Below are 14115 nucleotides of genomic sequence, written 5' to 3'. Positions count from 1 at the left end.
CTCAGAGGGGAGGGGGGAATGGGATAGACTGATGATGGGTAGTAAGGAGGGCACGTATTGCATGGTGCACTGGGTGTTATACACAACTAATGAATCATCAAGCCTTACATCGGAAACCAGGGATGGTGACTAACATAATATAATAAAAAATCATTAAAAAATAAAATAAATAAAATAAAATAAAATAAAATAAAATAAAATAAAATGTCACACTATGAAAAAAAAATTCAGTGGCATATTTTAGTGAAATAGAACAAACACTCCTACAATTTTTATGGAATTGCAAAGACATGAATAGGTAAAGCAATCTTGAGAAAGAAGAGCAAAACTGGAAGCATCATCCTCCCTGATGTTGAACAGTATTGCAAAGCTATGGTAACCAAAACAGCATGATATTGACATAAAAAACACACAGATCAATGGAACATAATATAGAGCCCAGAAATAAAGCCACAACGATGTGGTTAATTACTTCATGACAAGGAAGCAAGAATCGATAACAAGGAAGGAAAAGTCTCTTCAATAAATGATGTTGGGTAAACTGGACAGCCACATGCAAAAGAATGCAGCTGGACCACTATCTTATACCATAGGCAAAAATTAACTCAAAATGGATTAAAGACTTGAATGTAAGACCCAAAGCCATAAAACTTCTAGAAGAAAACTTCTTCGTCTTGACAATGAGTTTTGGAATTTGACACCAAAAACAAGGGAAGAAAAGCAAAAAATAAACAACATAGACCTCAAACTAAAAACTTCTGCACACCAAAGAAAACCATCAACAAATTGCAAAGGGAAAATCCTGAATGGCAGAGGATATTTGCAAATCATATAACTAATAAGGGGTAAATATTCCAAATATGTGAAGAACTCATACAACTCAATAGCAACAAGCAAACAAACAATCTGATTAAACAATGAGCAGAGGATCTGAATAGACATTTTTCCAATGAAGATACACAGATGGCCAACAGGTTCATGAAAAGATGCTCAACATCACTAGTCATCAGGGAAATGCAAATCAGAAGCACAATGAGGTATCACCTCACTCCACTTGGAATGGTCAGTATCAAAAAGACAAAAAAGAATAAGTGTTCTTGAGGATGTGGCGAAAAGGGTATCCCATGCACTGTTGGTGGGGATGTAAATTGGGGCAGACACTGTGAAAAACAGTATAAAATTTCCTTGAAACATTAAAAATATAAATGCTCTATGATCCAGCAATTCTCCTTCTGATCATTTATCTTAAGAAAACGAATACAGAAATTCAAAAAGATATGCACACCACCATTTCATGGTGGCCGTATTACAATAGCTGAGATATGGAAACAACCTATATTCATCAGTGGATGAATGGATAAAGTAAGTGTGCTGTACCAGGTGCTGTATGGAAGTTTTGAATCACTATATTGCACAAATGAAACTAAAGTAACACTGTATGTTAACTATGCTGGAATTAAAATAAATAAATATATATATATATATATATATATATATAGAGAGAGAGAGAGAGAGAGAGAGAGAGAGAGAGGAGAATAAAAAAGAATATTCTATTAGAATAGAATAGAATGTTATTTAGCCATAAAGATGAAAGAAATGTTGACAATCGTGACAACAAGGATGGACCTTGAGGGCATTATGCTCAGGGAAATAAGTCAGACAAATACAAATCAAAACCACATTGAGATACCACGTTACACCAGTTAGAATTCAAAAATTAACAAGACATGAGACAATAAATGTTGGCGAGGTTGTGGAGAAAGGGGAACCCTCTTACACTGTTGGTGGGAATGCAAACTGGTACAGCCACTCTGGAAAACAGTATGGAGGTTCTTCAAAAAGTGAAAAACAGAGCTATCCTATGACCTAGCAATTGCACTACTGGATATTTACCCCAAAGATACAGATGTAGTGAAATGAAGGGTCACATGCACCCCAATGTTCACAGCAGCAACGTCTGCATTAGCCAAAGTGTTTCCAAGATGTCCTTCAACAGACGAATGGATAGAGAAGATGTGGTTCATATATACAATGGAATATTACTCAGCCATCAGAAAGGCTGAATACCCACCATTTGTGTGACATGGATGGAACTGGAGGGGATTATACTAAGTGAAATAAGTCAAGCAGAGAAGGACAATTATCATATGGTTTCACTCATATATGGAACATAAGGAATAATGTGGAAGACTACAGGGGAAGGAAGCGAAAACTGAATGGGAAGAAATCAGAGAGGGAGACAAACCATGAGAGACTCTGGACTCTAGGAAATAAACAGGGTTACAGAAGAAGGGTGTTGGGGGACAGGGTAGTCAGGTGATGGGTATTAAGGAGGGCACGTGTGGTGATGAGAACTGGGTGTGATATGCAACTAATGAATCGCTGAGCACTACATCAAAAACTAATGAGTTGTAAGTTGGCTAATTGAACATAATAAAACATAAATAAAATAAAATAAAAATACTCTTTAAAAAATAAAGGCCTCATCTCTACAAAACAAAACAAAAAGAAATAAAGAAATAAGTAAAACAGAGAAGATAAATACCATATGATCCCATTTATGTGTGGAATCTTGAAAACAAGAACAAAACCAAACCAAGCTTGTGGATATTCAGAACAAATTGACAGTAGCCTGAGCTAGGGCATGGGGAGTGGGTGAAATGGGCGAAAGTGTGAAAAGGTACAAATTTCCACTTATAAAATGAGTAAGTCAGGGGGTGTCATGTCCAGCATGGTGACTCTTGCTAACAAAACTGCATTGTAGACTTGAAAGTAGCTAGAAGAGGGGATCTTGACAACTGTCATCATGAGAGAAAGTTTGTAAGTATATATTGAGATGGATGATAACTGAACTTGTTCTGATCACTCTGCAATATAAACAACTATTCAGTCATCGCATTATACACATGAAATTAATGCAACACGATGTCGATTATATTTTAACTCATTATCAACAGCAATAATAATAATAAACAGAAGGGATAGTTCATCCATAACATTGGCTCAGGTTTGATTCACAAGTATCTTGGGCCCAGGTGACTGTCAGGGGCATTCTTAGCCTATGGCATCATGATCCATAGGCTAGGCTTAAAAGGGACGATGATAAAGTCTATGTTATCCAGAAGAGCAGTTAAGGAGTAAAAAAGAATGACAATAGAGCCAACCTGGAAACAGTGATTTCATGTTTTCCTCTATGGCGAAATTATATAAATGGCCTTAAATGCCAAATGTAGCTTCATCCGTGTGAGTAATACAACTCATGATTATTCCCTTCAGGAAGTCTAGGGAAATTTTACTTGGCATGATATATGTCTTTTGAAAATAAAACATTTTTTAAGAAATCAAAGTGGTCCTGTAAAAATATGTCTGTTTTCAAATATTTCTGATTCAAAGTTGGGAAGAACTGTGGGAATGTATAAAAATGGATAAAGGGAAAAACTATATATATCAGACAGAGAAGGAAGCTTAATAAATGGATTTTTGGAAAATTGTATAGAGAAGTTGAATTCTAAGAAATGGAGATTTCTGGAAATACATAGGAGCAAATCTTACTTCACAATGATCGAAAATCATGTCCTTGAATCCTGCAGTCAAGGGCACTTTTTCACTACCAGGACAATTGTCCCATTTATAGTTGCCCTCTTGAAAAATCTTATTAGAGCACCCTTTATGTCTCTGTTTCTCAGGCTGTAGATGAAGGGGTTCAGCATGGGAGTGACCACTGTGTACATCACTGAGGCCACTGCACTTGCGTGGGAGCTCTGGGTAGAAGCAGAGATAAGATACACACCGAGGACGGTACAATAAAATAAGGAGACAACTGAGAGGTGAGATGCACAGGTGGAAAATGCTTTATATTTGCCCTGAGCTGATGAGATTCTACGTATGGAGGAAATAATCTTAGAGTAAGAGTAAAAGATCCCGGCAAGGGGACCACCAGCCAGCAACACAATTGAAACATATAGCACTGTGTCATTAAGAAAGGTATCAGAACAGGCAAGTTGGATCATTTGATTGAGTTCACAGAAAAAGTGGGGGATTTCCAAGTCTGTACAGAAGGACAACTGCAATACCATTAAGCTTTGTAATAAGGAATTCAGGGCACTCATGATCCAGGACACCAGAATCAGCAGTCCACAGAGCTGGGGGTTCATGATGACCCTGTAGTGCAGGGGGTGGCAGATGGCCACGAACCGGTCATAGGCCATCAAAGCCAGGAGAAAGTAATCCCAGCCTGCAAAGAGTACTGAAAAACAGATCTGGCTGATGCATCCTGTGTAGGTTATAACTTTGCTGTGTGTCTGTATATTCACCAGCATCTTGGGGATGGTGGTAGAGGTGAAACAGATGTCAACAAAGGACAGGTTGGCCAGGAGGAAGTACATGGGGGTATGGAGGTGGGAGTCAGAGCTGACGGCCAGGATGATGAGTAGGTTTCCAAACACTGTTATCAGGTACATGGAGAGGAAAACCGCAAATATGAGGGGCTGCAGTTCTTCATCATTTGATAATCCCAGAAGAAGAAATCCTGAAATGTGGGTATCATTGCCTGCTCCCATGTGGTGGTGTTGATGACTAGAAATTAGAAAAAAATGATTAATTTTTTAACACAAATGAACATTAGTCACATGGCAGAAAAGGTATAATTACAATGACATGTGGGAAACCAATGCAGGCATAAAAGAAAGTGAATGTGGTATTATCTTTACTGGGAGTTCAGGAAGACCTAAATACAAGGTGACACTTGAAGAGAGACTTCAGGGAAATCTGCAAGGGAGACACAAGTTGATGTGTGGACATGTGTACCCTGCAGGAGAAAGAGCCAGTGGAAAGTCCCTGAGGAAGGCAGTTGTATTTAATGGATATCCAGGATGAAAAATGGAGCCAGTGTGGTCAGGAGACCAACAAGACAGAGAGTGATGAGAGGTGGTGTCAGGGAAGGTTGAGGAATGAGGTGGCCTCCCTGCTGCAGGTGAGACTTCAAGATACAGGGAGTCCTTCATTCACATGGTGTTCCTTGCACTTCATTAATTTGTGTCCATGGAATCCTGTCAATAAAAATGGATCCATTCTTTATTTCCAAGTATTGGTTAGCATCCTGGTGTCTCTATTTTAAGAGTCCAATATTGGAACACTACAGACTCCTGGGGCCATGTGACTACCAAGCTCTTCTCACCTCTAGCTACAATATTTAGGAAAGAAATGATATTAGTTAATCTCTCAACATCAAATTATCATTACCCTAACAAATATAGAAAAGTATACAAATTCCAGGTGTTAAGACTGCCATGAACATGGAACTTGGTGCTCCATTTTAATATGACTATTTTGTCCTGTATTTATAGAAGTATAAAAAACTAAGAGGTGACAGAGAAAAGGAAGATGGGGGAGAAAGGTCTAACAAGCCCAGGGTCCCTGAGAGATCCTGATGACGAGAAAGCTTCCCTGGTTCTGGCTGCATTCTAACCCTAGGTATACCTCTGTGATGCTCAGAATAATTAAAAAAGCAGTATAAACCAATACTTCAAAAGCAAAGAGTGATATATTTATGGTGACAAGACACCTTAATGTATGAATATCCACTAGAAATATGAGTAAAAGGAACAATTCCATAATGGACAAGTGGAAATACACAATTTACAAAAATAGTGGGGATTTATCAAGATGAAATTGTACATTTGAGAAGAATGAGTATTCTGTTGTTTTAGGGTGGATGTTCTGTATATATCTATGAGGTCCAGCTGGTTCAGTGTGTCATTCAAAGCTCTTGCTTCTTTGTTGATTTTCTGCTTAGATGATCTGTCTATTGCTGAGAGTGGAGTGCTGAGGTCTCCTACTATTAACGTATTATTATCAATATGTCTCTTTATTTTGGTTAAGAGTTGGCTTATGTAGCTGGCTGCTCCTATGTTGGGGACATAGGTATTTATAATTGTTAGACCCTCTTGTTGGATAGACTCTTTAAGAATGATATATCTCTAACTACAGTCTTTAGCTTAAAATCTAATTTGTCTGATACTAGAATGGCTACCCCAGCTTTCTTTTGAGGTCCATTGCCATGAAAAATGATACTCTATACCCTCACTTTCAGTCTGGATGTATCTTTAGGTTCAAAATGAGTCTCTTGGGGCACAGCGGTTAAGCGTCTGCCTTAGGCTCATTGTGTGATCCCGGCATTGTGGGATCGAGACCCACATCAGGCTCTTCCGCTATAAGCCTGCTTCTTCCTCTCCCACTCCCCCTGCTTGTGTTCCCTCTCTCGCTGGCTGTCTCTATCTCTGTCGAATAAATAAATAAAATCTTAAAAAAAATGAGTCTCTTATAGACAGCAAATGGATGGGTTGTTTTTTTTTATCCAATCTGCAACCCTGTGTCATCCATGCGTGCATTTAGGCCATTCACGTTGAGAGTGATTATTGAAAGATATGATTTTATTGCCATCATGTTCCCTGTGAAGTCCTTGTTTCTATAGATTGTCTCTTTAAATTTCTGGTCTATATAACTCTCGGATTCTTGCTCCTTTTATAGAACCCCCCTTAATATTTCTTGCAGGGCTGGCTTGGTGATCACGTATTCTCTCAGTTTCTGCCAGTCTTGAAAGCTCCTTGTCTCTCCATCCATTCTGAATGACAGCCTTGACGAATAAAGTGTTCTTCGCTGCATGTTCTTCTCATTTAATACCATGAATATGTCTTGCCAGCCCTTTCTGGCTTGCCAGGTCTCTGTGGACAGGTCTGATGTTATTCTGATGCTCCCTCCTCTGTATGTAAGAAGTCTCTTCCCCCTCGCTGCTTTCGAGCTTGTTTCCTTTGATCTAAGATTTGTGAATTGTATTATATCTTGTGGCATCGGTCTGTTCTCATTGATCTTGGGAAGGGTCCTCTCTGCCTCTTGGACACGAATGCTTGTTTCCTTCCCCAGATTAGGGAAGTTCTCAGCTACAATTTGCTCCAATATGTGTTCTAGACCCAGCAACTGCACTATTAGGTTATTTACCACAAAGATAAAGATGTAGTAAAAAGGAGGGCCAAATGCACACTAATATTCATAGCAGCAATGTCCACAATAGTCAAACTGTGGAAGGAGCTGAGATGCCCTTCAACAGATGAATGGGTAAAGAAGATGTGGTCCATATATACAATGGCTATTACTCAGCCATCAGAAAGGATGAATACCCACCATTTGCATCAACATGGATGGAACTGGAGGAGATTATGCTAAGTGAAATAAGTCAAGCAGAGAAAGACAATCATCATATGGTTTCACTTATATTTGGAACATAAGGAATACCATAGAGGACATTAAGAGAAGGAAGGGAAAAATGAAAGTGTGAAACAGAGGGGGAGATGAACCATGAGAGAATATGGACTCCGGGAAACAAACAGGGTTTCAGAGGGGAGGGGGGTGGAAGGATTGTGTAACCAGGTGATGGGTATTAAGGAGGGCACGTATTGTGTTATATGCAAAAATGAACCATGGAACACTACATCAAAACTAATGAAGTACTGTTTGGTGACTAACATGACATAATAAAATTTTTTAAAAAGATGAAATTATAAAGGACTTTTCTAAATGATAATAAGTGTAAAATTTTGGAATCAGTGAATGAGTTTTGATTCATGTATTTACCACATATTAGCTGTTTGAATTTGGGAAGACAACCAATTCATTTTAAAATGTTAATATTCTCACCAGAATATTGGGGGTAGGGTATCCATCCTCCTTGGGTGGTCGGCAGATTGAGTTTGTATATGTAAAAAGTAAGGCATAGTTCCTTACTGTTAGTATATGAATGGTTATTTTCTTTGTTCAGTCATCTCTGTACATGTGTGTGTACGTACATTTGGATTTGTGTGTTTGCAGGTGCATACATGCTTGATCATAATGTGAATGCATGCTTAATGTGTACAATAAAAAAATTGGAATCCACTGCAGAAAGGAAAAGAATGGTTTTAATAGATGACATGTGCCTGCTAATGTGGGAAAAACAGTATGAATGAAGAGTTCTTCAGAAGACCAGGTTGCAGAGGGAAAAGGCAGTCAGTGTGGGTGCTGAGGTTACATCAGAGTCCAGGGACTCCTGCTGACTGCTCCATTGGCCGCATCGTGGGGTCCACGTCAGGCCCCTGATCTAATTGTCATTTCTGTCCCCATGTCATGTTTATTTGACCACACTTGTTTTTATGTGTCCAGAGAGTGGATGAAGGTGGCTCTTCTCCTACTTTCCTTGGTGGCATTCTTTCCTTTGTTATCTTAGGCTTTGGGGTTTGATCTTTGTTTGGCACAAAATCCAATGGGTACATGCCAGTCCTGCTTCTCTGTTCCTTGTCTGCCATGCAGAAACCTCCCCAGATCATACTCTGTAAAATCTGGCATGTTCCATGACAATCTACCCTCCTTTGTATATGATTTATCCTTGAAGACCCTGTGTCATATGATCACTTAGTTCCCGTTCTCCATTATAACATATGATCCAAAGGAGAAGTGGCCTCATCTGCTTTGTTCCTGTCTTTGAGTTCACAAAGGTGTGCATTTGTATAGAAACATGTTTTAGGAAAATGAGAATTCATTAAATAGAGAGAATGGTGGGGAAAATAAGATCATGTTAAATATGGTGGATTCAAATAACTGTCTTCAACAAAACTGAACAGTAATCTAATACTAACATCTTACAGAGAAGATATACAATAGTAAAAATCACATTAACAGGGGTCTCTAATTTAGCATGAAATGGCTAAAAGCTTGGAAATCAAAGAATAGGAAAATACACTCTTTAAACAGAGTGCAGGAAGCAGTAGCTCAAGTTATAATTTGATTGTATGTGACCATAAATAGACTCAATCATGTACTGTATGGTGACTAACATAATATAATAAAAAATATTATTATAATAAAAAAATCATGCTTATGAAAAAGATGCAGGGGATCTTTAGTTGAAGAGGAAAGAACCTGTTTCACATAACAACAGGAGGTGATTGCTATTTAAAAAAATAAAAACAAAAAAAAGATCTAATTCGAGAATATAAAATGGTAGAAATAACAACAATTAGACATGCAATAAGATGGCAGTAAGTGTAAAAAGCAGTTCTTAATTACTAAGGATGCAGAAGAATTTCAACTTTTAAAAGCAATGAGGGGAACACAATGTGACCAACTGATAGATTTGACCACGCAAAATACACAGGCTCTCACTTGATCCCATACATACATCTACACACACTACAAGGATTAAGTGGCCAACAGCAAACCTGGTGAAAAAATCACCATTCTTTGCTTATGAGAATACAATCAAAACACAATAAAAACACACAGATCCCAGTACATGAAAGCAATGGACTTGCAAAAACAATTTGTATATCTGAAGTAAATGGCCAACAAAGTTAAAAATATATTCAGCCTCCTTGGTAATAAAATAGTTGCAAAATCATGCTCCTTGGCATATCCCTTTATGCATATTAAGTACATTTTCCCCCTAGTGAATACCAATGGGAGACTTGATACTGTGAAATGTATCTCTCAAAAACTGCCATCACAGGTAGTATTACCCTCCATGGGCCTGGATCCTTCTAATAAATACAGAACAACTAAATGCACCCCATCTGAAAAATTTTAAAAATACTCTCACTCCAATGCTCACACTTCCAAGCTTTATACTCTGTTTTCCTCCTCCCCTTAGGTGCAAACTGCTTCATTGTGTTCTAATTTCACTGGAATCACTTTATGTCCCTCATTCCTTCCTCTGTCCCATCCAACTGGACTTTGATTCCCACCATGTACTGTGATCCCTGTATTGCTGAGTCCAATGAACACTTCTTTTTAAGATATATTAAATGCAATATTTTTAACCTTAGTAGTCAACCCAGCAAACACACATGCAATTTCTTGGCTCTTGGATAGGCTGGTTAGGCTCTCAGATGACCTCAGGTAAAGTCTCTCAGGTTCCACTCTCTCTGATCCATTCCTGAAATTCCTGTTGAGCTCTCAGACTCACCTGGGTGGGGACTATAAGATGAAAGTCTCCGTGTAGGGGTCCAAATTCCTCCCTGGATGTTTAATGATGGAAACTCAAGCCTGCTTACAGACAGGACAGCAGGAAGCAGTGAAGCATGGGTCCCCCAGCCAGACTTAGGAACACAAAAGCAAAAACCATGCCCTTTTTTGCACAAGGATGCAACATGGCGATGGACTGCAGTGGAGGAGATATTAGAGCTCCCTGTGTCTGCTCTTTAAGTACTGTTTCCTTTGTAATCCCATCTCTGAGGATATTATTTCCCTGTGGGCCACTGGTCTGGGCAGAAAGGAAATGTTTGCCAACCGATTCTTTTCCCTGGAGACCAGATTAGAAGTCAGGTGAATGCAGTTTTTCTTACTTCTTCTCCATGTTCTTGCCTGACCTCTAGAGCTCTAACTATTTCCATTTTATCCTCATTTTGAGTTCATGTTTTCTCTAAATCTAAGACTGAGGAATCTGTTTAACCAGGTCTCACGGTCCTCCAAAGTATTATGTTATGGTCGAAGAGCTCTCCTAATATCTCTAGAAACATGCTACTCCCCTCTTCAACGACAGGGATGAATTAATTAGCTATGAACATTTTGGTGCTGTGCTCTTGTCTTCATGATGCTTTCGACTATTCAACCAGGTGAATCATGCTGATAATACAAATTAAGAGCTGTCATTTAGTGCTCCATTTTAAAAAGTGTGTTAATTATGACATATTTAGATCGTTTTATGCACCATACCCTGAGCTGAGAATCCTATGTGGATTTTTTATTTCATATTTACGAAAGTCCACTCTGTAAGGTCTGTACTATAATGAACCTTAATCCACACTTGCACAAGTGGGGCTCAGAAGTGTGAAATGAGCTATCTTAGTTATGAGCTGAGGGAAGGATGATCTTTGACTGGAACTCCACCAAGATATGTCCAGTTCTCATGCTCTAGATCAGTGGTTCTCAGCCAGGGGCCATTTTGCCTCCAGACAGCACTTGACAAGATATGGAGAAATCTCTTGTTGTCATAAGTAGGGACATACTACTGGCACCTATTGGCTTGAGCCCAGGAATGCTGCCCCATATCCCACAATGCACAGGATGGCCCCCACTACAAAGAATTATCTAGTACAGATGTCAACAGTGGAGAAGTTGAGAACAGTATTCTAGACCAGAACTTCTCTAACATTAACGTGTATATGAATCACTTGAGGATCCTGTTCAAATTCAGATCTGGTTTGGCAGGATGTGGGTGAGGCTCAGAGATCCTATAATTATAACTGCTTCCCAATTGTTACTGATGCCACCAGTCCTGGTCTGTGGACCAATCTTTGAGTACTAAGGCTGTGGTTCAGTGTTTGAGTCAGGGAGAGTTGTTTCTAGACCTTCTCTACCAGGAATCCTCATGCTCCTCTCAGGTCTGATCTTAGCTGGTCACATGATGGACTCAGTAGGTGAGCTTGCACATGTTCAAGTTTATGCCGGCCTCTTGAGGATTTCCCTCTTGAGCTGTGCTGCCTCAGGGGAGGGATGGAGCCAGATGGAAGAGATGCATAGGACAAGGTGAGAGGAAAGGGTGTGGAGCTTCCATGCCTTCTCCAGGTTTGCCACTCTACCATCTCCATGTGTTCACCAACCTGGAAGCTCTCTGAACCATCCTTTTGGGTTTTATGGAAGCTTCATGATATTGATATGATTGATTAAATCATTGTCCATTGGTGATTAGACACCATCTCTAGCCCCTTTCCCATCCCAAGAAGTCAGGGGGTGGGTCCTAACATTCTAGTCCTCTAACCACATGGTTTGTCCCCTGGCAAGCAGCCTCTCTCCTTAGGTGCTTTCCCAAAGTCACCTCGTTAACTTAACAAAAGACATCTTTATGGCTCTCATCACAGGAAATTCAAAGTTTGAGAAACTCTGCCAGAAATGGGGATGAAGACCAAATCTATATTTTTTAGTATAAATCACAAAATCATAGTTATAACTGTAGTACTAGTTGAAGCCTTTCTTTTTGTTTTTTTTATTTAATTTTTTATTATGATATGTGAGTCACCATACAGTACATCATTAGCTTTTGATGTAGTGTTCCATGGTTGAAGCCTTAACTGGAATGTTGTCACTATGATTCCAGTTCTCAAACGCAGGCACAGTGGTTCTCATCCGGGCATGATATTGTCTTTGAGGATATTTGGGGCCATGTTTGAAGGAATGCAACTAAACATTTATAGTCATTGGGACAGCATCTGACACAAATATTTATCCAGCTGCAAGCATCAACAGTTAGAAGGCGAGAAATATGATTCTAGACCAGCATTTGTCTACCTTTGTTGTGCATACAAATCACCGACATTTGGAGTTAAAATGCAAATTCTGATTCATCACGTGTCCAGTGCCCAGGGACTCTGCATTTCTAATAAGCTCCCAGGTGATGTTGATGCTACAGGTCCTGGTCTGTGGGGCACAGTTTGAGAACAAGGCTGTCTACCTGTTTTAGAATCACACGTATTTATCTTTAGGTCTTCTCCACTAGGATTCTTCTGTGTTTATAATTTTGAAAGAAAAGTTTTTCCCATAACTCTATAGGTGTTGATAAATTCTGTGTTCAATTCTTTTTAATTTTAATTTAAAAATATTTTAGGGAGAGGGACAGTAGGGAAGGAGTGGAGGGAGAGGGTGAGGGAGACATCTCCAGCAGATTCTTAGCTGAGCACAAAGCCTGATGCAGTTTTTGATCCCAGGACCCTTAGGTCATGACCTGAGCCTACATAAAGAGTTGGATGCTCAAATGACTGAGCCACCCAGGCACCCTTCAATTCTATTATATAAGGGCTCTTGAGTGACACCAAGAAATTCATATTTGAAAAAGACTTCATAATAGACAGAATAAGGTCTTCTAAAAGATATCCACAACCTAATACAAAGAACTTTTGAAAATGTTTATTTACAGAGCAAGGGGAATTCAGCTAGTAGATGGAATAAGGCTGCTAATCGGTGATCTTGATATAAAAAGATTAGCCTCGATTATCCAGATGGAACTAGCGGAATCACGGTGGTACTCTGTATGTGGAAGAGGGAGAACAAAGAACTGGAATCTGAGAGACATTTTCAGACTCTGGGCTATGGGCTTTGAGGGTGGAAAAGGGCCATGAGACAAGAAAGGCAAATAGCCACTGAAAAGTGAAATAGGAAAGGGAGTGAATTCTCCTCCGGAGTGTCTAGAAAGATTGCAGCTCTGCAGACCTCTTAATTTTAGTCCAATGAGACCCATTTCAGGCTTCTGATTTTCTAGAAACATAGGATAAATCTTTGTTTTAAGCCACTCATATGGTCATTTGTTAAAGCAGGAATCAAATATAGACATTTGTTCAGAAAAATATTGTTTGTAGAAATGGAGTTTGAACCTTTCAACTCATTCAGTGAACTTCCCTTCAGGAAAGGCATTTGGTATTGAAATCCCACCAAAATGGAAGGAGAAAATTAGCTTTAGTTTGGACATATTCTGCCCCATTAGCTGGACAGTGATTTCCCACTGAATAAATGCAAATGTGGTTTTGGCTCTGAGACCTTTGAAGAGCTGAGATTTTTAAAAAATGCCTTATTAAAATTAAGGTCTCCCATCCAAGTACTAACCAGGCCCTGCTAAGCTTCTGAGATCCAACAGGATTGGGCATGTTCAGGGTGGTGTGGCCATGGCATAATGAGCATTGTGTATTATATAAAACTGATGAATCACAGATCTGTACCCCAAAACAAATGACACAACATATGTTAATTAATTGAATATAAATTTAAAAAATTAAAAAAGAAAAAATATGTTTGCATATTAAAATAAGATAAAGGTCACCCATTCTATTTTAATTGTTTGTGTCAAAATTCTACATTCTTTCTCTTTTATGTTGATTCAAATTTTTATCCTTTAATATGTATCCCCTCCAACTTTCAGGTTTTCTTTCAACACAGTAGATGAGATGTAAATAAGTCTCTGCGTGTCTACATAAATGTGGGTGAATGTGTTTATTTGAGATAAAGATGAATACAAATGTACACACACGTAAACGTACTCACACTCCTAAACTTGCACATCATCTTTGGACTCAACAAAGTGCTTCTACAAGTTTATTTCAG

At 39.0% G+C, this 14115-nt stretch overlaps 1 protein-coding gene across 1 annotated transcript; it reads right to left on the bottom strand.

Moving 5' to 3' along the window:
- Positions 1-3590: 3590 nt before the first annotated feature.
- LOC123792297 (olfactory receptor 7A10-like) lies at positions 3591-4559 on the bottom strand. The gene has a single exon (XM_045797467.1). It carries the CDS (start codon positions 4557-4559, stop codon positions 3591-3593), a length of 969 nt encoding a protein of 322 aa, XP_045653423.1.
- Positions 4560-14115: the final 9556 nt, after the last annotated feature.

Source organism: Ursus americanus, chromosome 14 (genome assembly GCF_024610735.1).
Source record: "Ursus americanus isolate L20-20 chromosome 14, mUrsAme1.1.p, whole genome shotgun sequence".
Taxonomy (NCBI): Eukaryota; Metazoa; Chordata; class Mammalia; order Carnivora; family Ursidae; genus Ursus; species Ursus americanus.
Note: the sequence above shows the minus strand (reverse complement) of the source record. Positions and strands in the feature narration are given on the sequence as shown.

Coding starts and splice junctions, on each gene's coding strand:
- LOC123792297 (XM_045797467.1), bottom strand. CDS start 4,559: ATGGGAGCAGGCAATGATACCCACATTTCAGGATTTCTTCTTCTGGGA.